This window comes from Schistocerca serialis, chromosome 11 (genome assembly GCF_023864345.2).
Source record: "Schistocerca serialis cubense isolate TAMUIC-IGC-003099 chromosome 11, iqSchSeri2.2, whole genome shotgun sequence".
NCBI lineage: Eukaryota > Metazoa > Arthropoda > Insecta > Orthoptera > Acrididae > Schistocerca > Schistocerca serialis.
This window is the reverse complement of record NC_064648.1, coordinates 40,160,053-40,185,232: the sequence shown is the minus strand read 5'-3', so window position 1 is coordinate 40,185,232 and position 25,180 is coordinate 40,160,053. Positions and strand designations below refer to the sequence as shown.

The window sequence follows — 25,180 nt, the reverse complement described above, 5'->3', positions numbered from 1 at the left end:
GCAGGTGACTGTGCTGCCGGCCACTGCGCGTGCACTGCGCAACTCGGGTCGGTGAAACTAAACACTTTCTGCGTGTTCCAACTTTGGCGACACTAGTTGCACGAGTTTTGAGGTTACGTGTATCCGTAGCGTGTAGACAAACTGAAATGTGAAGCGGGGAATGGAGAATAATGTTCTTTTTTTGGATAGATATGCTTTTCGTAGAGGTTTGTGGGATTTCAGTTATGCTGATTACAAAAATAAGCAACAAATTGCTGCTCCTGAGACCTTCACATGTGATCAGTACATTGATAGTTTGAAAATGTCTGAGCTGCAGGGCCAAATTTATTGAATTAGGGGCGCATATAAAACTGAATGAAGAAACATACAAGCAAATGTATTTCTAGCTGTGACAGTACTCTCATCTACAAGACTAAAATCCCATCATTTGAGTTGGCCAACACTCTCTCTCTCTCTCTCTCTCTCTCTCTCTCTCTCTCTCTCTCTCTCTCCCTCTCCCTCTCCCTCTCTCTTCTTATATTGTTTTGTAAGGAATATTGTTGACTGCAGGGAAGGCTACACAAATTGAGAAACTGTATTCTTTATTCAATATTCATCTATTTAAAATTTCGCAGCAGTGCTCCCCATTCACATATGTTTGAATTTTGAAATATTGCCACTGTACAGATCTATCTTCAAGAGAGTAGTTTGCAAACCATTCTCTTCTCGATGCAGCCTGCTTCGAATAATTACTGCTTTTAATGTTAATAATTATTACTGTTAATGTAAATAATTATTGGTGTTAATGAAAAAGTGTCATTACCAACTAAAACTGCATTATATAGCATGCCAAATGTTCTCAATTGTAATGCATGCAATGTGATTGGTAATTTCAGTTCTGGCGACAGTGCTTCACACATTATAGCATCTTTATTCCTTATCGCATAATTAACTCTTATTTAGAAGAAATGTGAACAGTTCTGGTGACATTCTAAGATAATTAAAAGAACTTCTTGGGTCTTCCATTACAAATTATTTCAGCAAGGATGCTGAGCAACCGAGCTGACGTCTTTTCTTCATCCAGTCACGAATCGAACCACGTTTCTTACTTTTTTCTTATGCAGCAATTCCGTGCAACAAGCTTTAACTCCATCACAACTCGTGCAATGTGCAGCGGCCACAACTTTCATTTCAGACACAACTCAGGAACCCACAAACTGACGAAACTGAAGTGTATACTGGTTTCGACATGTCTATAGTCAAATATGAGACCACTTACGTGCAACTCATTCCACGCAACGAGTGGCACAACCCGATGCCGTCGTGTAAACTAGACTTCGGTAGATGGGAATGCCTGTTATCCTCTGATGAAACAATCAGTAGTCAGTGACTGGAATCTGTCACAACTTTCACGTATCTCAGATTTTATGTGGAACTGCCACATAAGTCTGACCTGGGCAAGGTGGATGGTATGTGTGGTAGACTTAGATGTATCGGCAGCTTTATACAAGAATGGTATGTAAGGAGGTTGTAGTGTTTCATCACTTAACACTGTTTTTTATGTCCTTTAGTGAGCATCTGACTCTTCAGATTTAAGCATTTCAAGGTCCAAACAAGACCATTAGTAACATCCTTCTCTGTGTCTACTCAGTATCCCATGTTTGTCCTACTTGGAATGGGTTGGATGCTTTTTAGTAACATTTTATGATGGGTACTACAGTGCAGAAACAAAAAATGTAGATTTTTATACATTTGTAGTTTTATTCCTAATGTTCTGCATAGATCAAACAGTGAATTATTTTGTTCACCATATGCCGTGTATCTCATATATATTTTTCACATGTTTTGAAGTTTAACTGTGCATTAATTAAAATTAGGACTTGCAAACATTTTACGATTTTAAGCTGGTAATGTAGATTTTCTTTCTTTTCATATTGTAGAGGCTGGATGGCAAATGCACAGCCAAACTAGTAATAATTGTTGTTTCAGTTGTTATTTCCACTAAGAAAACTGATTTGATACTGGTTTTGACAGTAATGTGCCCTAGGCGAGCAACAGTGTCCCTCTTATCTCCCCCCCCCCCCCCCCCACCCCCCTCCCTTCCATGGTCCCCTTTCTCCACCCTTGCCAACATAATTACCAAACTGACAATTCCTTTGATAGACCAGGCAATGTCCAGTCGCCTGATACCTGGTATTAATGAAGTTCAGTACCATTAGTTGTGCAATCTACTCATCTCATGTTTCGCATTGTGCTGTAAAACCACATCCCAGAAGCTTCTGTGGTATTATTGTATGGAATGCTTATCATCCAGTTTTCACTTCCATATGAGGCTACACTCCAGAAAAACGGCTTCAGAAAAATCTTTTTAACACACGAATTGATATTTGATGTTAACAGTGCCCTCTTTTTCATAAATGTTTTTCTGGCTGTTGTCAGTTTGCGTTTATATCCACTCCAGTTTGGCCAGTGCCACCTACCTTGCTGCTCAAACAAAAACCCATCTACTAATTTTTGTCCTAAAATTATTTAAGATAGTCTCGATCGTAGCTGATGTTAACTTCTGACCAGTTTCGGCCTTTTAAGTCTGGGCCATCGTCAGCATTTCCACCACCTGGATGACGGCGATGGCACCTAACCCACTGTGGAGGCCTCAGTCACTGTAACTGGTAAGAAGTTAACATCAGCTGTGATGAAGACTGTTTTTAAATCATTTTAGGACAATAATAGATCACTGTTCTCCAAAAATGTTATATAAAATTATGACTAATTTTTGTGTCTCATTTCGTCATCCAATTCCCTCAGCATCACCTGATTTAACTGGACTACCTTTCATTACCTTTATTTTACCATCATACACATCCTCATTTCAGTCTCTTATCGAGACACTATCAGCTCCGTTTGACCACTCTTCCGAGTCCTTTGTTGCCTCCGACATAATCACGTCATCGGAAATCTCCGAGGTTTAATTTCTGCTCCTTGGCCTTTGTTTTTCCTTTATTGTTTGCTTGGTGTGCACATTGGATAGCATCAGGAAGAGTGTACAATGCCATCTCACTCTCTTCTCAACTACTGCTCGCCTATCGTGTCCTTTGACTCCTAACTGCAGTCTGGTTTGTGTACAACTTGTAGATAATATTTTCACTCTCCCTTATCTCTCCTAATGACTGCATCGAGAACCACCAATTGTAGAAGGTAACGGTCGTTACGATCTAATGAATGTCATTACGTGTAAAATAGATAGACATTTCCAGTATCGCTTTCACCCTGTAAATTGTACCGACTGTGAGCTCGGCACTTCCCTCCCGACTGCTCGCTCGCGATACAAATCGATACCTCGGGGTGGCGAACTGACGGAACACCCGTGTCTGCGTCGCAGGTGTTGACGCACGTCATCGAGGGGTTTGTGATCCAGGAGTCGTCGGAGCCCTTCCCGTCGCCGCCCCACAGCAGCGAGGACGACGAAGACGACGACGGCCACGGCCGCTGCAGGCCGCCGCGGCCCCCCGCGTCCCCGCCGGCGCGCCCCCTTACCGCGGTCGGGCTCGACAACCCGGCGCAGCGCGCGGCGTCGCCGGACCGGCTGGCGGGAGAGCCTCAGCGTGAGTACGGCTGCCCTGCGAGCCTCGGAAGCCGGAGTCTGAGATATCGAGTTGTGGGAATGGCGGGATAGGCTTCGGAGTGGGGGAGAGTGGTGTGGACCACGTGGGGTTCCACAGGGATCTGTACCTGGTTTGCTGTTCCAAAATTCACTACCCAAACAAAGTTCTCTAGTTGAGATTTAAAAGGTTCAGAATCAATTCCAGCAGTTTCGATTTGCCCGGTTTGAGGGCGAATGATGATAAGCCCTAATCTGGCACTTGCCCAGTTTTTCTTTTCCTACAGCAGAAACTCACAGACTGGCTTTCATTGAGTTCCTCCGTACTTACCACATTGGAAGTTAGTGCCCAGCCATCAGTTTCCTATAGCATTATGACACCTTGGAAATATCAACTTAGGAAATTTCCAGGTGCAAGTATAAATGTCTAAAGCGTTTTACGGAGTCTCCTATAACTAAATGCACAGCCTTCGGTCTTGTAGTTGAGAATTCTCTGGGTTGCTTCTGTCTAATCATAATTGTTTGTACTTTGATTTGAATTCTGTAATTTTTATCAAAATTAAGTGTTAATTGTAAATATGACTCTCGCATTTTTAATAAAGCAACATGTTTTTATTTCTAATCTACAATTTTATGAAAATGGGAGTATTAATAATACATTGACATTGGTCCAAACATGCAAAGTATATTACTGTTAAATGTAAAATTATGTATACCAACAACACTGTTTTTGAATGGTGGGCTCCACGAGGTTCCCAAGTCGTGCAGTGACCGTAAACTATAAAATTACCAAATATGCAGCAACCAGTCGCAAAATCATGTTTTATTTATTTGCTTTTGCAAATTGATTTCAACTGATTAACAATCAACTGATTAACAGCACTGCTTAAGACAGTATTACTACTCAGGACACACGGTTGAAATCACCGATGATGGCTGTTAATCAGTTGAAATCGATTTGCAAAAGCAAATAAATAAAACATGATTTTGTGACTGGTTGCTGCATATTTGGTAATTTTAACACTGTTTTTAATATGCTTGTACTTTCTGTACCAAATTAAATTTATTAGAATTACTTCCTTTTTTATATTATTAGTAATTAAAAATAAAAGAATTTATTTCCATTTAAAAGTAATGATTTAATATTTGTTAATTATGATTTCAATGTGGTGATAAAACATAGAAGTCAAACAAAAAAATAGTTTGAACTAGGGAGGATCTAACGACTGGCTTTGCGATTATAGTGCGAGAATTGTACGCATTCAGCTGCAGATGGCTCTGCCAAAATGTTAGATATGTTTTATACTTAACAGTGCTAAGGGATCTTCAAAATGAACTTTTTTTTAGTTTTTATCAACTGCTGCTTGAGGAAATGGATGTCCGAGCACTGACCTAAAAATCCTATATGCCCGAATGTAATCGCAGTGGGCCATTCCGTCAGCTCTGCTTCTCAGATGGACACGGGCCATTTCAACAGCTGTGGTCTCAGGTCAGAACTGCGGGCATTTGGCTTATGCTCGTCTACCTCACAGGCGTGGAAATGATCTTCCTATAATTTTAAAGGTCGGCTCAAAAACTGTTTCACTTACAGATGACTCGAGCCTACCAGTTGAGGATCAAAAGTCAACCCTAGCAGACACAGCCCAGATGACAGCTGAACAGGTCTGCAACCAGTTCACAGCTAACAGTTCAACCCTTAATCTCACAAAGTGTCATATTTTATAATGTGGACAGATAGAAAATCTACTCGCCAAGTTGCAGCTGGATGGATCTGGAAACGTGCAAGTTTTTGGAATCAGCAGAAGAGTTCAAGGAAAAGGAATGAAGGGAAAGGACTGGAGAGGTTTAGGAAAAGGGGAGAGTTATGAAAAAGCCGTCCTGCACCACAGCTTATGTACTGGATAGCATAAGAAGAAAAGACTGACCATTGGTGCCTGCAGCGGATAATATTTGAAAACCTGAGATCTTTAATGTGGAATATAGGTCAATAAGAAAGACATGGATTGCTGTGGTAGTGGGGGAGGGGTGAGAAGGGGGAGGGGGGAGAAGGGGGAGGGGGGAGAAAGTGTCAATGAAAGCAGGAAGGTAAGTGGTGGACAGGTGGAGGGTGCAGGGGAGAGTAGGCAGGAGAGGTTTGAGTGAGAAATAATTGTTAAGAAAAAAATTCAATACGTTGTGCCATTTCAGAGTTAATTAGCATTTGAGTTAGCCAATCAGGCTGCTGCACACAGAAATTCAAACAGCCCACCAGAGACACTGTCAGCAAATGTGTTCTTCATTTCCTTTTCCAAAAGTGTACAAGGTAGCGATACACAAATTGGACACGGGATAGTAGTAATGCTCAAACCCGAGCCAAAGGTCGAGCAGTCTCGTGCACAGTCTTCTACTCTGTGAGAACAGCTGACACTAATTGTATCTGAGAGAGGGGGGGGGGGGGGGGGGGGTGGTGTCTGCTCGAATTTGCACGTGCAATGTCTCAAATGGCTGACTTAAATGTTAATTAACTTGCATACGTAGCAGTGTACTGAATTTTTTTCTTAGCGATCGGTATTTGTCACCCTACCCTGCAAGACACTTACAAGCTTTTCACAGAATTTCAGACCACTCTGTATATATATTAATCAAGAAGATCAGTTCAGTGTGTTTTGGCCTTAGACACATCTCTCATTGTTCTGACCTAAAGACAAGAGTATCGGCTTATTCCACGTATTTTCTCTTCCTCTCGTCTTGTGGTGTTATCTCTGGGGCACTGCACATTCAGCAAATGAAATGTTTGTGCAGCAGAAGGAAGCTGTAGGTAAATAATCCAGCACATCCTGCTGAAGTCAATTAGAGGCCCAGAGAATGTCAGTCTTCACTTTATCATTACTTTCAATATTTTTTGTAAATTTTGGTAGATTTCCTCACTGTGAATAGCATTTTAGTTTTATATTTCTGAATGTGTGTGTGTTGTTTTAGATAATTGTAGTGAAACAATATGCGCATTTAAGTTTAGTAGTTCTTATATCTATTATATATTTTTGAAGTCCATTTGCTGTATATGATATTGCAGTGCCTGTGTTATTCTGATTATGATGCAGAGTTCCTTTGGACATGCATGCAGCGGTTCCCAAAGGAACTTTGCATCATAATCAGAATAACACGAGCAATGCACTATCTTATTTATATGCCAATACCGAGAGACTGCCTTTCAAATACACCATCTGACCTGTACGGGAATATACCTAATGGATGTACCAGTACAAGTCGTAGACACACGGTTGACGACATGTGGAAGTTTGGGTGCACGAATAGCCAAATGGTAAGGCGACCGCTCGCGATAAAAGGGAAATCCTGGTTAGAGTCCCATTCTACAGCTGATGGTAGTCCTTATTCGCAATTTTGAATTCCTTTGATGTATTCTGCTATATGGTTTTAAAAATATTTAAACTTTGTAACTCAGTGTATTTTCCCAATTGTTTTTGCATATATTTTTGTCCATTTTGCGTACACATAATCATCATAATTGTCTGCAAAAGCTCACATGGTTTACTTTGATTTTTTTTAATTTCCTTCATAGAATTATTGATTCAGTTTTGTCATCTCTCCGTTCCAAATTCTAGATTCTTACTTTTTTTCTGAAACATAGTTAAACACTAACATTTATATCACATCCCCTTCCCTTACTGCAATTTTTGGTTCAAATAGTTGAAGATTCCTGTTGTAAATTTCATTTCACATGTTGTATTTGTTAGAGTTTTACAAATTAAATTTGCCAATTTTGCTTCAACACCACATTCTGTAGCCATTCAGTCTATCTCTAATATATTTTCTCCAGTCTGCAATTGCAACAGTACTGCAGATTGACTAAAGTAATCAAAGTACGCCTTTAACATTATGATAAGAGGAATGTATTAAATTATTAATAACAAATTACCTTACCACTGAACTTACTTTGTCATCTAGTGTTTGCAAGAGGCCCAGGTCATATTTTCAAAACTGTGGATGAAACACTTTCTGCCTGTAATGTCCAAATCTTCAAAGATATATTGACACATTTAAGTACTTTTTTCAGTTCAGTCTGCTACGACAACTTGATAATCATCTGTATACTGACTTGCTTGACACCCACTGACTGTAACTATCTAAAGCTAATTTACTTGAACCTTGTACCAACTCATATGTAAAAAAGTAATAATATTTTATGACAAATTCATTGTTGTTGTTGTGGTCTTCAGTCCTGAGACTGGTTTGATGCAGCTCTCCATGCTACTCTATCCTGTGCAAGCTTCTTCATCTCCCAGTACCTACTGCAGCCTACATCCTTCTTAATACGCTTAGTGTATTCATCTCTTGGTCTCCCTCTACGATTTTTACCCTCCACGCTGCCCTACAACACTAAATTGGTGATCCCTCGATGTCTCAGAACATGTCCTACCAACCGATCCCTTCTTCTAGTCAAGTTGTGCCACAAGCTCAGCTTCTCCCCAATTCTATTCAATACCTCCTCATTAGTTATGTGATCTACCCATCTAATCTTCAGCATTCTTCTGTAGCACTACATTTCGAAAGCTTCTACTCTCTTCTTGTCCAAACTATTTATCGTCCACGTTTCACTTCCATACATGGCTACACTCCATACAAATACTTTCAGAAACGACTTCCTGAGATTTAAATCTATACTCGATGTTAACAAATTTCTCTTCTTCAGAAACGCTTTCCTTGCCATTACCAGTCTACATTTTATATCCTCTCTACTTTGACCATCATCAGTTATTTTGCTCCCCAAATAGCAAAACTCCTTTACTACTTTAAGTGTCTCATTTCCTAACTAATTCCTTCAGCATCACCCGACTTAATTCGACTACATTCCATTATCCTCGTTTTGCTTTAGTTGATGTTCATCTTATACCCTCCTTTCAAGACACTGTCCATTCCATTCAACTTCTCTTCCAAGTCCTTTGCTGTCTCTGACAGAATTACAATGTCATCGCTGAACCTCAAAGTTTTTATTTCTTCTCCACGGATTTTAATACCTACTCCGAACTTTTCTTTTGTTTCCTTTATTGCTTGCTCAATATACAGATTGAATAACATCGGGGATAGGCTACAACCCTGTCTCACTCCCTTCCTAACCACTGCTTCCCTTTCATACCCCTCGACTCTTATAACTGCCATCTGGTTTCTGTACAAATTGTAAATAGCCTTTCGCTCACTGTATTTTACCCCTGCCACCTTCAGAATTTGAAAGAGAGTATTCCAATCAACATTGTGAAAAGCTTTCTCTAAGTCTACAAATGCTAGAAACATAGGTTTGCCTTTCCTTAACCTTTCTTCTAAGATAAGTCGTAGGGTCAGTATTGCCTCACGTGTTCCAACATTTCTACGGAATCCAAACTGATCTTCCCCAAGGTCGGCTTCTATCAGTTTTTCCATTCGTCTGTAAAGAATTCGCGTTAGTATTTTGCAGCTGTGACTTATTAAACTGATAGTTTGGTAATTTTCACATCTGTCAACACCTTCTTTCTTTGGGATTGGAATTATTATATTCTTCTTGAAGTCTGAGGGTATTTCGCCTGTCTCATACATCTTTCTCACCAGATGGTAGAGTTTTGTCAGGACTGGCTCTCCCAAGGCCGTCAGTTGTTCTAATGGAATGTTGTCTACTCCCGGGGCCTTGTTTCGAGTTAGGTCTTTCAGTCCTTTGCCAAACTCTTCACGCAGTATCATATGTCCCATTTCATCTTCATCTACATCCTCTTCCATTTCCATAATATTGTCTTCAAGTACATCGCCCTTGTATAGACCCTCTATATACTCCTTCCACCTTTCTGCTTTCCCTTCTTCGCTTAGAACTGGGTTTCCATCAAAGCTCTTGATATTCATGCAAGTGGTTCTCCTTTCTCCAAAGGTCTCTTTAATTTTCCTGTAGGCAGTATCTATCTTGCCCCTAGTGAGATAAGCCTCTACATCCTTACATTTGTCCTCTAGCCATCCCTGCTTAGCCATTTTGCACTTCTTGTCGATCTCATTTTTGAGATGTTTGTATTCCTTTTTGCCTGCTTCATTTACTGCATTTTTATATTTTCTCCTTTCATCAATTAAATTCAATATTTCTTCTGTTACCCAAGGGTTTCTACTAGCCCTCATCTTTTTACCTATTTGATCCTATGCTGCCTTCACTATTTCATCCCTCAAAGCTACACATTCTTCTTCTACTATATTTCTTTCCCCCCATTCCTGTCAGTTGTTCCCTTACGCTCTCCCTGAAACTGTGTACAACCTCCGGTTCTTTCAATTTATCCAGGTCCCATCTCCTTAAATTCCCACCTTTTCGCAGTTTCTTCAGTTTTAATCTACAGTTCATAACCAATAGATTGTGGTCAGAGTCCACATCTGCCCCTGGAAATGTCTTACAATTTAAAACCTGGTTCCTAAATCTCTGTCTTACCATTATATAATCTGTCTGATATATTTTAGTATCTCCGGGATTCTTCCATGTATATAACCATCTTTTATGATTCTTGAACCAAGTGTTAGCTATGATTAAGTTATGCTCTGCGCAAAATTCTACCAGGCAGCTTCCTCTTTCATTTCTTAGCCCCAATCCATATTCACCTACTATGTTCCCTTCTCTTCCTTTTCCTACTCTTGAATTCCAGTCGCCCATGACTATTAAATTTTCGTCTCCCTTCACTACCTGAATAATTTCTTTTATCTCATCATACATTTCTTCAATTTCTTCGTCATCTGCAGAGCTAGTTGGCATATAAACTTGTACTACTGTAGTAGGCATGGGCTTCGTGTCTATCTTGGCCACAATAATGCGTTCACTATGCTGTTTGTAGTAGCTTACCCATACTCCTATTTTTTTATTCATTATTAAACCTACTCCTGCATTACCCCTATTTGATTTTGTATTTATAACCCTGTATTCACCTGAGCAAAAGTCTTGTTCCTCCTGCCACCGAACTTCACTAATTCCCACTATATCTAACTTTAACCTATCCATTTCCTTTTTTAAATTTTCTAACCTACCTGGCCGATTAAGGGATCTGACATTCCACGCTCTGATCCGTAGAACGCCAGTTTTCTTTCTTCTGATAACAAGGTCCTCTTCATTATTCATTAATAGTATTAATATTTTTGTGCAAAGTTATGATGAAAAGTTACAGGATCACATAAACTTAAGAGTAACAGTAAATTTTACCGTAAGGCAGTAGATGTTTGACACTGATTTCTTATAATTTTTTTTTAATATAAAATTGCATTAATTATTAACTTTAACTGATTACTTTTGAATAGGCAAATTTCTGTTTACTTAGTTATTTTGGCTGCTAACACATACACGGGTTTCAGCTCTGGACTTACATTATTTGATACAACCAAGTACCTCATATATCATGTTAAAGATGATGATTAGCTGCAGATTTGTTTACTTTATAATAATTGGTCTCATTTTTACTTAGCATCCTTCTAACACACTCTGTTCTATAATTTTCCTTACTTCGTACAAAAACTGTGACACATGAATTATCATCTTCCAGTTTCTGAAATTATTGTTTTAACAGGATGGAGATGTGTATACATGAAATTTAAAATTATTTAGGCTCATAATCTTTATAAGAGCATTGTATATCTAACTCAGATACTTAGATCAAACAATGGAAACTCCGTGTAGGAATATCAATGCCACAGGAAAAGAAAGATTACTAATTACCGCAAATAAGAGACATAAAGTTGCAGACGAGCACAATTAAATGACAGTTACATAAAGCTTTCAGCGACAGCTTTCATCAGTAAAAGAGAGACAGACACCATCGATACACACAAGCGCGCATACCTCGAGCGTGACCTTTATGCAAGTGTCTTTTAACTGTACCTGTCTGCAACTTAATGTGTCTTCTTTACAGTATGTATCATTCTGTCTTTTCCTACATTGGCATTACATTAGGTGGCATTCAGTTATTCGAAATAATATTAGGTAACAAATAATAAATCTGAAAGGAATAAATGCAGTCATAATTATACAATAACGTACTAGTCGATACGATGCGCCGAGAAGTATGCCAAAGACGATGTATCGGATACTCCTACACAAAATCTGATGCTGTCAGTTACAGATTGTTCCTCTGCCTGCCGAATCGAATGTTTCCCAGAATTCGGTAAATGGCATTACTGTAGCACTGCACTGCCCCTCTCTGCTGTTACGCAGGTGTTCTCTTCGTGTTGCAGGCAAGAAGCCGCTGACGGAGGCGGAGGCGTCGCGGTGCGAACACTGTGGCAAGACCGGCCTACGGGCAAAATTCAAGAAGAGGTTCTGCACGCCGTCCTGCGCCAAGAGGTAAGCACCTGAGAGAGAGAGAGAGAGAGAGAGAGAGAGAGAGAGAGAGAGAGAGAGAGAGAGATGGGCCACTAGTTGGTGCCACAAAGTGTCTCCCTCTGGATTTCCGATGAAGCTGTTAGAAGGGGTCCTTGCAGAGTGGCCCTCTTCAATTTTTTTCATGCTTACAGAATTTGTGGGTCACTGTCTGAACATAACTATGCTGAACTGTGGCTGCCAACTGTTATGGATTACCTCCGTAATTGCCATACATTTACCACCTAAATTACATAGTTATAATTTGATGTTTTTAAAAAATCTGAAAAGGTACTTTTCATGTTTTCGTAATGATATGCTGCTAAAATGTTGTATAAATTGTAATGATTTCCTTTGTGAGTATACAGTAAACCTGTCTACGACTGATTCTATCTCCACAGCTAATTAATATAGGTTACTTAGAGTGCTGCTGAAAATTTTTTAATTCTGAACATGTCAGCTTAAAGGGTAGCAATAAAACTGCTTTCGAACAGAGTGACGTCACGAGTTTTGAGGCATTCGTCTGTAAGCTGTTGTGCTTTTTCTAGACAGGTGATGCCGCAGGATACACATTCACCTATTTATCCGTTCCTAATAATACGTACAATGCCGAAGCTGTTATAGTAATGGCTGTAGGATCTAGAAAATGTAAGTTTTCTTCATCAGTTGTAAAATTGAATAAACTATTTCCTGATGTTCTGAGTGAAAATGGAAGGGGAAAAAACATTAAATTTGGAATTTTCAAGGTACCAGTTTGATGACTTTTCAACAGTAGAACAAGAAGAGCTGATATTGCTTGGTGCAAAATATCTGCTACGTGTGATGCAACAGGCATTCAAAAAAGTGTCCGTCACTGTGCAAACTTATGCTTGCATTGAAGATAAGATGTCCTGGGTTGTTAGGCTGCTCTTAGGTTAGATTAGGTTCTTATTTCTTCTATACAACTGATGTTTCAACCCCTCTGCTAGGATTTTCTTCCTGATCTTGTGGTGTCCACAGTTGACTGATGCTTGCATTACTGGTTGTTCCTCACAGTGATGTTGCCCCTGAGAGCACTGTTAGTATTGTCAGGAAAAACAATATCGAATTTCGATCTAATATGAATATAGCAACCCTGAATGCTTTGGTGATCAATAAACTGAAACATCTCTCTTCAGGTAGGTCATAATAATTTCACCAAGGATCAGGTTCAGTTTGCAAACAGTGCACAAGATTATTGCATTGCACCAATGAAGATCCATATTCTGTTTTATACAAAACCTACATCAGGCTTAAAATTTTTAAAATTTTCGCAGGGGAGGGCCCCAGACCTCCTTACGTATTTGCCACACGATTACTGAGAGCCTCTTCTCAAGATCGGCAGCTACGCTAAAGCAGTACAGTGCAGCTCTCAAACTCTAAAAAAATCATCTTCGGAGATTAGAAATTTTCCAAGAGCTGTAAAGAATAAAATACTTGTAAACAGCTACTATGCAAACATGGCTCAGCAATGTGAAAGTTTGGCAACCATAAAATTTCTGTTTTGAATCTTGCTAGGAGTGACAGTTTTTTCACTCTTATTTAAAGTCCATATTTATTAACAAATAGTGAACCATGAATTTGTTCATAAAAGTAACATATTTATATCTTTAATGATTAATTACATGCCGGCCGGAGTGGCCGAGCGGTTCTAGGCACTTCAGTCTGGAACTGCGCGACCGCTACGGTCGCAGGTTCGAATCCTGCCTCGGGCATGTGTTTTTGTGATGTCCTTAGGTTAGTTAGGTTTAAGTAGTTCTAAGTTCTAGGGGATTGATGACCTCAGATGTTAAGTCCCATAGTGCTGAGACCCATTTGAACATTAATTTCATGAAAATAACAGTATTCACAAATAATAAAAAATCTCTGCAATAATGAAAAACCTCAAATAGAAAATAAAATATGCATTATATTTATGCAAATTAAACAGTATTATTGACGGATGAAATATTTTTTCCATTTATCAATGCGTTTTAATGTTTGAGTCAAATTTTGATTTATTTTCGTGTGACGACTAATTAAAAATATAAAGATGTTATTTTTATTAAAAATATCAGTATTTGGAAATTAATGTTGATAAAGATATAATTTAAATAAAAGCAAAAAAATTGTTGTTACTAATGGGATTTGAACTGGAGATTTCACTGTTAAATACCTGTTATACTTTGCAGTCAGCTACTGCTGAGTATGTTAGTAAGTAAGAAATGTTTCATGTTAAACGGTGCTCAGAATATTCTGATTATTTTGATCATTGTGTCATACGGGATTAGGAAACTGATGATCAGGCACTGACCTTCAAATCCTATAAATGTGGAGCCAGCGTGTAGGGTGCCCTGTTTAGTCTCGCTCACGTACCAGTTCAAAGTTCATAACAATTGACCTCGCAGATTAGTTTTACTGGAGAATTATCAGTGAATCGTGCCCCGAATCTGTTGGCCACTCTTCTTGTTGAGTGATTTGTGGGATTCTCTGGCAGGACTCCTGGCCATTAAATTTGTGATACCGTGAAGACGGCTTGCAACGAATATCAAATAGGCATCGCATGCTCGGATATGCAGGCGGTTAGCATTTTAGTGGAGTCGTATAAGTGTGTATGAGTAACACCATCTACATCGTGTTTGTGAGGGAAGATTCTGAGGCAATTTCTGATTCAAAAGGAACATTTGACAGTTGATAGTTTGTGATAAGATCTTACATTGGTGGAAAACAAATAGCAGCACCAGCACCAAGAAGGATCTGTGCGACATGAACGAAAGTTGGTACGTGTGTTTTTACACCTGAAAGATGAGGTCTATTTAGATTCTGCACCAGTCACATACGAGTAGTGCCAACTGCTTGCAGCAGTGGTCACGAGAACGCACGGTCGCACGAAGACAGCTGCAGACTGCCACGTGGCACCACCGAGAGGGCGGATCGTTGTGTTCGACGTATGGCTCTGGCACACTGTACTGCATCTGCAGCAGGAATTTGATCAGCAGTTGGCACCAAAGTTACACAGTGAACTGTTACAATTTGCTTCCCTTGAGGACAGCTCCGAGCCAGACGTCCTGTAGCGTGCATTCCACCGAGCCCTAACCGTAGCCGTTTGCGACTTCAGTGGTGTTGAGGAAGAGCTCATTGGAGGGCAAGGTGGAGCTCTGTGGTGTTTTGTGATGAAAGCCGGTTCTATCTCAGGTCAGTGATAGCCTTATGTTGGCTAGAAGGAGACCAATTGATGACCTGCACCCAAACTGTCTGCTTGCAAGACACACTGGCCCTATTCCTGGAATTTTGGTCCAAAATGTGATATTGATTGTCAGCAGGATCACTCCCGTGGTTATGCCGTGCACCGTGACTGTAAATTTGTGTGTCAAACTGGTGATTCGACCTGATTTACTGCCTTTCAAGAACAGCATTGCAAGGGGTTCAAGGGGTGTTTTCCAACAGGGTAACGCTGGTCCACGTACTGCTGTTGTAGCTCGACACACCTACAATGTGTCGACGTGTCGCCTCGGTCTGCTCGATAACCGGATCTGTCTCCAGTCGAGCACATGTGGGACCTCGGGACGTAATCGTACAAGGACTCCTGCGTCATCCACAACCCGAGATTTAACCGTGCCTGTATTGACTGACCGAGTGCAACAGGCACGAAACTCTGTCCAAAAGCGGACATTCAGCACCTGTGCAACACAATGTGTGCACGTGTGCATGCTTGTGTTCAACATTCTGCCAGTTACACCAGTTATTAATGTACTGGCACTTATATTAACTTGTGATCTTGCAATGGTAATCACTCAAATATGTTACCTAGACAAATTTATTCCCAAAATTTCATTGCTCTACATGAATTACTTTTTGGTGGCGTGATATTCTTTCTTCCACCAGTGTATTATGCCTCTCGTAAGAAGGAGAAACGTCTACCAGAAGCTGTTGTAATTTGACAGTGGCAGAATTGTAGCGGGGAGACTGCGGTCTTTCATTACACTGTATTGACGCTCACGTCAGTCGGAGTCCTGAGAATGCTGTGTGAATGTGGAATTGACGGGTACAGGATTTCGAAGACCGCTCACGACTAGTAGTCGAGAGGATAGGTATATCATTTGCTCGTTTGTGCCGGGTCGTATCGACACGCTCTGCCTCTAGTGTCAAGAAATGGGTTCATTTGCAGAAGGATACGTCTCGACACAACACGGGCTGTCAGCTGGGCGACCGTCGTCGTGACCTCCCCGGGTGTGGCCTCGGAGAGAGTCGTTCCGACAGTGGTGCACTCGTCGACAACTTTGGGCACGGCAGTGGCAGCACTTTGTCTTCTCGTATAGCATCACGAGAGATATATCTGTGTGCAGAAGCTCCAAAGAGAACGAATGTTGCCAGATCCCAGTTGCCTTCACCGTACGGACCCGTCACCCGACGTGACTGCACGGGTCGGTGTCGAGTGCACGACACGATCGACCCTAGTTTGCACAGACGGTTAGATTTCTGACCGTGTAGAGGCTAGTGGTCACATACTACGTCCGAAGTCCCCGCGAGGTCCACCGACGAGATAACGTGGGACCGCGCGTCTCGCAGCTCCTACGTGAGGGTATCAGATTGTTTCCCTTGCCCTGCCAGTTCTCCCACATGCTAATAATGTCTGGTCACGGTGTACCGAGAAATTGGACACCACTACTTGTCAGTCACTACTCTGGCACAGAGGTGGAGCAGCACGGACTGATGTGCCCGTACATATTGTCCGAGTGTATCGTTGCTCACGGGGGTGAGGTCTGTTATCACTGCCGAAGGTAGCAGCTCCGCGCTTTAAATTTCGCCCTCTGTGCGCCCCAAGTCTCTGACAGATTTGCTTGTGTAGCCTTCCTACAACGTTGTATATGCACTGTAATCAAAATATCATTATTTGCTATCCTCCCTAGAGGTCCAATTTTAATGGCCGATAGCATAACTGAAATACGAGGGCTGTCTGGAAAGTAACAGATGTTGTGAAATAAAAAATTAATCATATGGAAAAACCGAATTTTATTTTACACATTTTATAGGCACACTCTTGAGCTATTCTTCTACATAATTGTGATTGAAATTGAGGCACTTATCATACTATGGCACAAGTTTTTCAATATTGTCTCTGCAAAAATCTGCCACCTACGATTGCAACTACTTGTTTATACTGGCACGCAGTACGGTACCAGTTTCAAAGTGTCGGTAGCGAGCCACGTCTTCGTTGCAGAGAAGAGGTGGTGGTCACTCGGTGTTAAATCTGGGCTGTATGGTGAACGGTTGAACACGTCCCACGTGAAACCCCGTAGGAGCTCTCGGCTACAGTTGGCTGTGTGTGGATGTATGTTGTCGTGAAGAAACAAAACTTAAACACTAAGTTTTCCTGAACACTCATTTTGCATCACCTGCCTTAACTTTGTCAGTTCTTGACAATACCTCTACGAGTTAATTATAGTGTCACGTCGGAGGAGATCGACGAGAATCACTCCCTCGGAGTCTCAAAACACAGTAGCTGTAATCTTTACAGCTGACAACATTTGCAAACATTTGTGTGTGTGTCCCCATGCCATTGGCTTCCTTTTTGTTTCACAGCAGACATTCTTCAGCCAAGTCTTGTCCCCAGGCACAATACATTTGATAACTTTGTTATGACTTATCTGTAATCTTCAAGGAAAACCAGTGCTGCAGCCAGTTTCTGTTTTTTGTGGTCTTCTTTTATGATTTTGTGAACCCACCTTGTACAAATTTTATGGTAACCTAGCTTCTCTGCCACAGTTTCGTGCACCAAATGCCCTGAAATTTGGAGAAAATGTTGAGATAGTTGCATAATTGTGAAATAATTATCTTCACGAATTTTGTCATCTATTTTCATCACCATTTCATCAAGGCTAGGCTACGGGCTACCACTGCGGTCCTCATTGTGAACATCAGTACGGCCATTTTAAAATTGCTGAACCACCGCCTCATTCAATTTTCGCTTATTATTCATTCCCTGTGCACATCACAAAGGTCACGATAAATTTCAATTGGTTTGCAGTTTTTTTGCCACTGAATCCCTAATCACAGAATGCTACTTACCATAAAGAAGGTGCATCAAGTTGCAGACGGGCACATTTAAACACACACTTACATACTTTACCTACATTGTTGATGTTACTACGTGGAGTTTCCGCCGTTTCATCACTGAATGGCACTTCACAAGTGGTGGGATTTTCTATTGCGGCACACATTTTAACACATCACAGGAAACAAAGTAGCAAAGACGGACCACACACTACACAGACAAGTACCGAGTTGTAATGGTACTTTGACTACCGCACCTCCGCCAATACAAAGATATAATTCACGATCGCGCACGCAGAAGAGCGCTGCGCCAGCGACCGATTTTTATAAATAATTTTGTTGTTTTTTTTTATTTTACTTTTGCGTAGGTTTTGTTTTTAACAGCTAATTAATTATTACTCTCTCTCTCTTGTCTTGATACGAAAGACGCTTATTTTTCCGTGCTGTGTTGAATGTGCTTTTGGGTGCAAATTAAAATTATATTACAAAGCGAGGTTGTTTCAATAGTCATTCAAGGTGGTTATCACCAAATTTGTGAATTGATCATGACAGTGACAACTTGAAGAAGTTTTCAACAGACGGAGAAAAGTGAAAGACAGGTTGTCCTACAAGAGAAATTAGGACAGCCATGAAGACTATATTGTAATTAATACTGCGTATCTAACAAGATTATAAGGTAAATTTCAATTAGTTTCTTATGCTATTTCCGTACAGTCACTTTTTGTTTTTTGTAGTGTTGCCGACCCGGTCTGCCATGCACGGTCAAATTACAGCACGATCTCAATCAATAATACGAAGTCCGCCTTATCCGTAACTGAAACCACCAAAATTTAAAACCCTATCAGATTTTCTATTTTATATTTTCACGGCAGAACCCCGAGTAAAGGAAACACTACAGAGTGCAAGAACGTTACGGCACCGAGGCAGCAGCTGTAGCCCCACCCGCCACCGTGGTAGAACGAAATGTCCATTACTATCCAGATAGCTCTCGTATAACAAAAACTGTACGCCGACGTGAGTGTGCATTTTGCCGCACGTAACGCCTTCCCACGTCGTGTGCCCAATAGCAGCAAGAGGTCGGCACTGCAGAGGGCGACGGCCGACGCGGCCGCCGCTGCATCCGGTGCGGCGCAGGCACAGGCGCAGACGCGGTCGCGGGCGGTCAGCGACGGCCCGGCGGCAGCGGCGAACGCGAACGGCGATGGGGAGGTGCGGCGGCCGCTGCACCAGCAGATCCTGACGCCGGCCGACCAGCGCGAGTGGCTGCGCAGTGCGAAGGACTGGGTGAGTGCCTCGCTGTGGCAGGCCGTGGCTGCACTGGGTGTACAGAGTGGATCTCTCCTCTTGCACTGCCTGCTATAAACAGGGCAAAACAAAAATTATTCTCTTCACCCGACAGGGCACACTCTGGAAAGAAACGAGGACACCTCGAGACTTGAGAAAGGTAGCCGTAACACCAGTTTTTTTTATGAAGGATTGCAGAACTCTGTGACAAAATTACAAGAGAGTTAGTTTGATGCATAATGCTGGTGAGGTACATTTACATCTACCTCTCCATCTGCACTCCACGAGCCACCTTACGGTGTTTGTGTACCTCTGTCACTCGCGCCTCTTGCTCTTTCAGTCGGAAATAGGTACCGGAAGGAGTACCTCTGTAAGCTCTCTAATTTTAACTTTGTGCTGTTTTTGTGAGAAGTACATAGGAGGAAGCAATATGCTGGTCGGCTCTCGTAAGAAAGTACACACTGGCAGTTTTAACTCTAGACCGTACAGGAGGCCATTGCATGCCACTTGTAGCGGGACTTTGAATTTCGCCGCGCTACACTCGTTCCCTCAGATGTAAATTATACCGCCGCAGCGGTACGAGCGCTCGACGGCAGAGAAAATACTAAAATTGTAACTCTCTTTTTTTGTTTTCTATCCGTCTATTGTCTCTCGAGAGCGGAAGCTTAATGCAGACGTAAAAAACTTATTAGCTAGTCTTGGTCGGATTAAGATGAAAAAACTCATTGATGTGCAGACGTGTTGTGAAAGTTTGTATGAAATTTGGAGGTTGAAAACAGCAATGTAAAATACATTGCATTCAACACGAAGATGGTTGTGTACATTAGTAATTCCTGGACAATGAAAATTTATTGCAAGATTTCAGAGCAGCTAAGACCTTTCAAGCAGAAATGAAGTAGGAGATTTTTGAAGACCTGGTCGCTGCACGAAAGAAGACATGTTAACATGGTAAAGGATAAACTCTATCTACGCCATTTCTCCCTGTCAGTTACATTTGTTATTCTCTGTTTTTTTCTTTTTTTTCTGTTTTTTTTTAAAATAATTTTTGTAGTGGAAATTGGTTTGTTTTTTGCTTAGAAACACCACAAGGACCACCCCAACAATAGCTTTTCCGAATCACGAAGTCCGATAACTTTTCTGTGATACGAAGTCCGATTTGCGTTTCATTCTTTCCCTTTTTCACGGTCATTAACGATTTTAAAAAACCCTTTTTACTCACGTTTTCTTCCCACATTTTCAACCTTTTTCTTCTCTTTTCTTCTTCTCTTTTTCTTTTTTATTAACCACTACACACTGGTGTTGGAGGAGCACCTCTGTGACCCTGTTTCATTTCTTAAATGAACATTGAAAAATCCAGGACGGAATGTAACAGTACCAGAGAAGGAAAGTTGCTACTCACCATATAGCGGAGTTGCCGAGTCGCGATAGGCACGACAAAAAGATTCATACAATTACAGCTTTCGGCCATTAAGGCCTTTGTCAGCAGTAGAGACACATACACACACGTCTGCACACACACTCACGCAAACGCAACTTGCACACACGTCTGCGGTCTCAGAGAGCTGAAACCACACTGCGGCCAGCAGCACTGGTGCACGATGGGAGTGGCGACTGGGTGGGGGTAAGGAGGAGGCTGGGGCGGGGAGGGGGAGGGATAGTATGGTGGGTGGCGGACAGTGAAGTGCTGCAGTTTAGACGGAGGGCAGGAGAGAAGGTGCGGACGGGGGAGGGGGTAAGTAGGGGAAAAGAAAGAAATAAAAAGAAATTAAAAAACTGGTTGTGGTGGTGAAATGACGGCTGTGTAGTGCTGGAAGAGGAGCAGGGAGGGGGCCGGATCGGTGAGGACAGTGACTGCAATACATCCTACATTCCCGTAACCCTCCTGGCCTCGACCTCCATTAGTCACAGTTTATACAGTTTTATGTATGGCAAAATGTGTCGAGAGCTTCGACCCACACCCAACAGCTGTTATACACAGTTCTTGCCACATCAGTGCGGCCATTCCCTATGTTCGACAGAAACGCACAGGTGCCAGGTGGCAGCACAACAAAACTGGTTGCTGTATTTCTTTCCGAGTAATTTATTTTTACTCACAACTGTCATTGTATGTGAAAGTAAGCTTCTAACAGGTACAGACAGTGAGTGATAGCAGTTGTCAACGTATGTCACTGTAATTGTTCATGGAAAATCTGAACTGAACTGATGTATGTGCAACTGTCTTTTTCTCCTTTGAAAGTAAAAGATCTCGGTAATTTTGAATGATGTCCTTGTTTTGCTAACTCAATTTTTCATTCACTAAACCATTTTCAGTTAACTGAAACATGCTTTGCAGTTGAAAACACCACCTAAACATTTACACCACAAATACTGTCTGTCATCTATAAGCTGTAACCCTTTCTGCACACAGGGTATACAGAAAGAATACTGAAATACTCAATATGTCACGCACAACGGCAAACTGGTCATTTTTTTCAGCAGGTACCGACGCTCGGGAATGTCACGTGGGGTGTCGAGGTTCGGGATCGCGTCTGATACCGTGAGGGGTGTGCGTTCCGAGTTTTGTTAGAGAACCCGATGAAAGTGTCGTGGCTTACCGTAAATTGGGTGAGAGATTTAGAACTTTGCCTCCCCCCTCCCCGAGTCACTCACAGAGTGTACGTCGGAAGTGCACAAAGTGGAAGGAGAGTAGCCGTGTATCCGGCGTTTCATTTGTAGGTGAGACTCTCACGATACGGTCCTCCTTTCCTCAGACATTACACGAATAGCACGTGCCGCGGCCCTCACAGTACGCCACGGGCGGGAGCCGAAAGCCGGGCACGAGGAGAGTACGGTGGGCACGGGCCGGGTTCCCTTCTGCAGACCCGTCGGTTCGGATACAGTGTCTGGACGGTGCCATACGTTGGCATCGAAACTGGCTGGAGCTATATCACTGGACACGCCTGTTGTTACAGGCCTGCAGGGATAAGGAAAATGCTATTCGTATCCAGACATTTGCTGTCTGAATGCACAGCTATTACAATTTTGTATGTTCAAGTTCTAAGAGTCGGATTTCCACTGCCCAGAATTTTTGTCTGCCGAAGTCGGACCTCTTAATTTGCCCGAGTCGTCATCGAATATTTTTACGTATCACTGTTTCGCATCTCTGCTTTCACTCTAGGGGTAGTATGGATGTATAACACCACAGTATGCTTACTTTTCACCCCCATCCTACGGAAGGTAGGTTGTTACTATGCCAACAGTGCTACTTTTCAGATAATGGTATGTGTACAAAGTTTGGTTGAAATCCATCCTGTGGTTTAAGACCATATGTGGAACACATACATACATACTGTTTTATAATGTATATTGATTGAGGCGTTACGGCCAATCGGACTCAGCAGCGACAAGCAGGTAATTACAGTGGCTGTGCCTCACTCGTGCCGACCACTCCGCTGCCCGATACGGCCCGCCCACTGCGAGTAGCTCGTAAATACTCGCAGTCGCCAGGAAATTGCTCTCAGTTCTGAGCCAACCTATTAGGTCTCCTGTACAAGCTGTCTAGCCAGATTACAGAAAGGCTCCCCACCCCTCCCCACCACTCTCCAGGAGCTTACTGTGCCCCACGTAGCCACTCTGGCACGTGCTCATCCGGAGTTGCACTTCTCACAGACACATTTGTCCACAGTATGCAGTTCTCACTGGGATAGTTCGTGAGCCACATTATGGCGAGTGGCAGGAGGTAATTTGTATGCCAGTGTCACTTTCCCCCTGTCCTGCTCCAGTTGCGGGCGGTTAGCGGGAACGACAGCTGTCGAGCCTCCACGTGACTCGAATCTCGCTAATTTTAGGCGTACGGTCTTTTCGCGACACGGACATAGGAGCAACCGTTCGGCTGCCCCTCTTTGGATCTCGTCTATTTCAACTATCGGTGCTATCTGGTACGGATGCCAGAATGATGAGCAGTATTTGAGTATTGCTCGAATGAAGGTTTTGTAGGCTGCCTCATTTGTGGGTTGACTACACTTCCTGAGGATTCTTCCAGTGGATCTGTACGGTGTCTACCTTACCTGTGATTAGTTTTAAATCTCTCTGTACAAGTACTCCGAGATATTTAATGTGTGTGACTGCTTGCAGTGATTGTTCTGCAGTTGTGTAATCCTACAGTAATGTGTCTCGATACCCACGGTCACAGACGACATGCAGGTTAACCTCGACACCCCACGTGACATTCCCAGGCATTGGTACCTGCTGAAAAAAATGACCAGTTTACTGTGGTGGACATTGTGCATATTGAAGACACCCTCACGAGTGATGCTGCTTCATCTGACCGTAATACAGTGTTCACGAAGTCATCATTGGCTCCCTGTTGTGGTTGGAACCGTTCACAGAATTGCATCTACTGCTGGCGATCTGCAGGATGCAGGTGTTGCGTGAAAGCATAATGCTAGGGTTGCAGCCCACGCTCGTGCAGCACGTTAACGACCGTGCATTGCGAAATACGCAGCTGCCTCGCTACGTGACGTATACTTCGCTCAGGTTCTCGGTGTACGACTTCCGGAATAGCTTCCTCAGTAGCTGGAGTATGGCGAGTCTGTGGGTGATCTCTGTCACACGACGGTGGAAGGAGAGAACCCGACACCTGGAGGCACAGTTCCAGACGACGAAACACATTTTTATCTGGATGGCGTCGACGAGGATATCTGGCAGCATATTCACGAGTGCCGACACCAGCCCGGTTATCACGTGCACTGAGGACCAGAAGCATATCCACATGTTCACCGTTGCTGTATGCCATACGTCTTCCACACTGGTTTAGAGGTTTACAATGAGAAAATTCGAGACGTGTACACATGTACGTTGCAATCTGTCAAGGGCGCATTACTTCGCACACAAGTATTCCCTGTCTGGCGGACAGCACATACAGTATAAACATGCTGTCAGTCCTGTGTGTTGTTCCATCTAATGGCATTACCTGTCTGACAGATATTGTTCTACATGATTCATTCTGACACCGCTAATTGTGAAATGTTCAGTTTCAAATTACACTGTTTCCCTAATGGTAATAGACACGATATTTCCACAGTCCCATTGATATAATAATGATAATAATAATAATAATAATAATAATAATAATAATAATAAAGAAATAATATTAATAATAATAAAGAAGTTCACCTCAACACATTCACATCTAACGAAATTATTTGGCAGTTACATTGCATACCCACACACATTCAGTGATACACTTACACATGGAATAACTTATCTGAAACCTAAAGATCAAGCAGACACAGCAAACCCAGCTAAATATCGCCCCATAACATGCCTACCAACAATATACAAAATATTAACTTCAGTCATTACACAGAAATTAATGACACATACAACACAGAACAAAATTATAAATGAACAAAAAGGCTGTTGCAAAGGAGCACGAGGATGTAAAGAGCAACTGATAATAGATGCAGAGGTGACATATCAAGCTAAAACTAAGCAAAGGTCGCTACACTATGCATACATTGATTACCAAAAACATTTTGATAGTGTACCCCACTCATGGTTACTACAAATATTGGAAATATACAAAGTAGATCCTAAATTGATACAGTTCCTAAAGATAGTAATGAAAAATTGGAAAACCACACTTAATATCCAAACAAATTCAAATAATATCACATCACAGCCAATACAGATTAAGCGTGGAATATACCAAGGAGACTCATTAAGTCCTTTCTGGTTCTGCCTTGCTCTGAACCCATTTTCCAACATGCTAAATAATACAAATTATGGATACAATATTACTGGAACATAACCACACAAAATCACACATTTGCTATACATGGATCATCTAAAACTACTGGCAGCAACAAATCAACAACTCAACCAATTACTAAAGATAACAGAAGTATTCAGCAATGATATAAATATGGCTTTTGGAACAGACATATGTA

At 41.8% G+C, this 25,180-nt stretch overlaps 1 protein-coding gene across 1 annotated transcript in view; it reads left to right on the top strand.

Annotated features, from left to right (window-relative positions):
- Nucleotides 1-25,180, top strand: part of LOC126427380 (uncharacterized) — a 346,885-nt gene that overhangs the window by 309,217 nt on the left and 12,488 nt on the right. Inside the window, exons 17-19 of the mRNA XM_050089729.1 lie at nucleotides 3,359-3,581; nucleotides 11,792-11,900; nucleotides 19,034-19,250. Coding sequence (XP_049945686.1) covers nucleotides 3,359-3,581; nucleotides 11,792-11,900; nucleotides 19,034-19,250 — 549 coding nt within the window. The remainder of the gene's footprint in view (nucleotides 1-3,358; nucleotides 3,582-11,791; nucleotides 11,901-19,033; nucleotides 19,251-25,180) is intronic.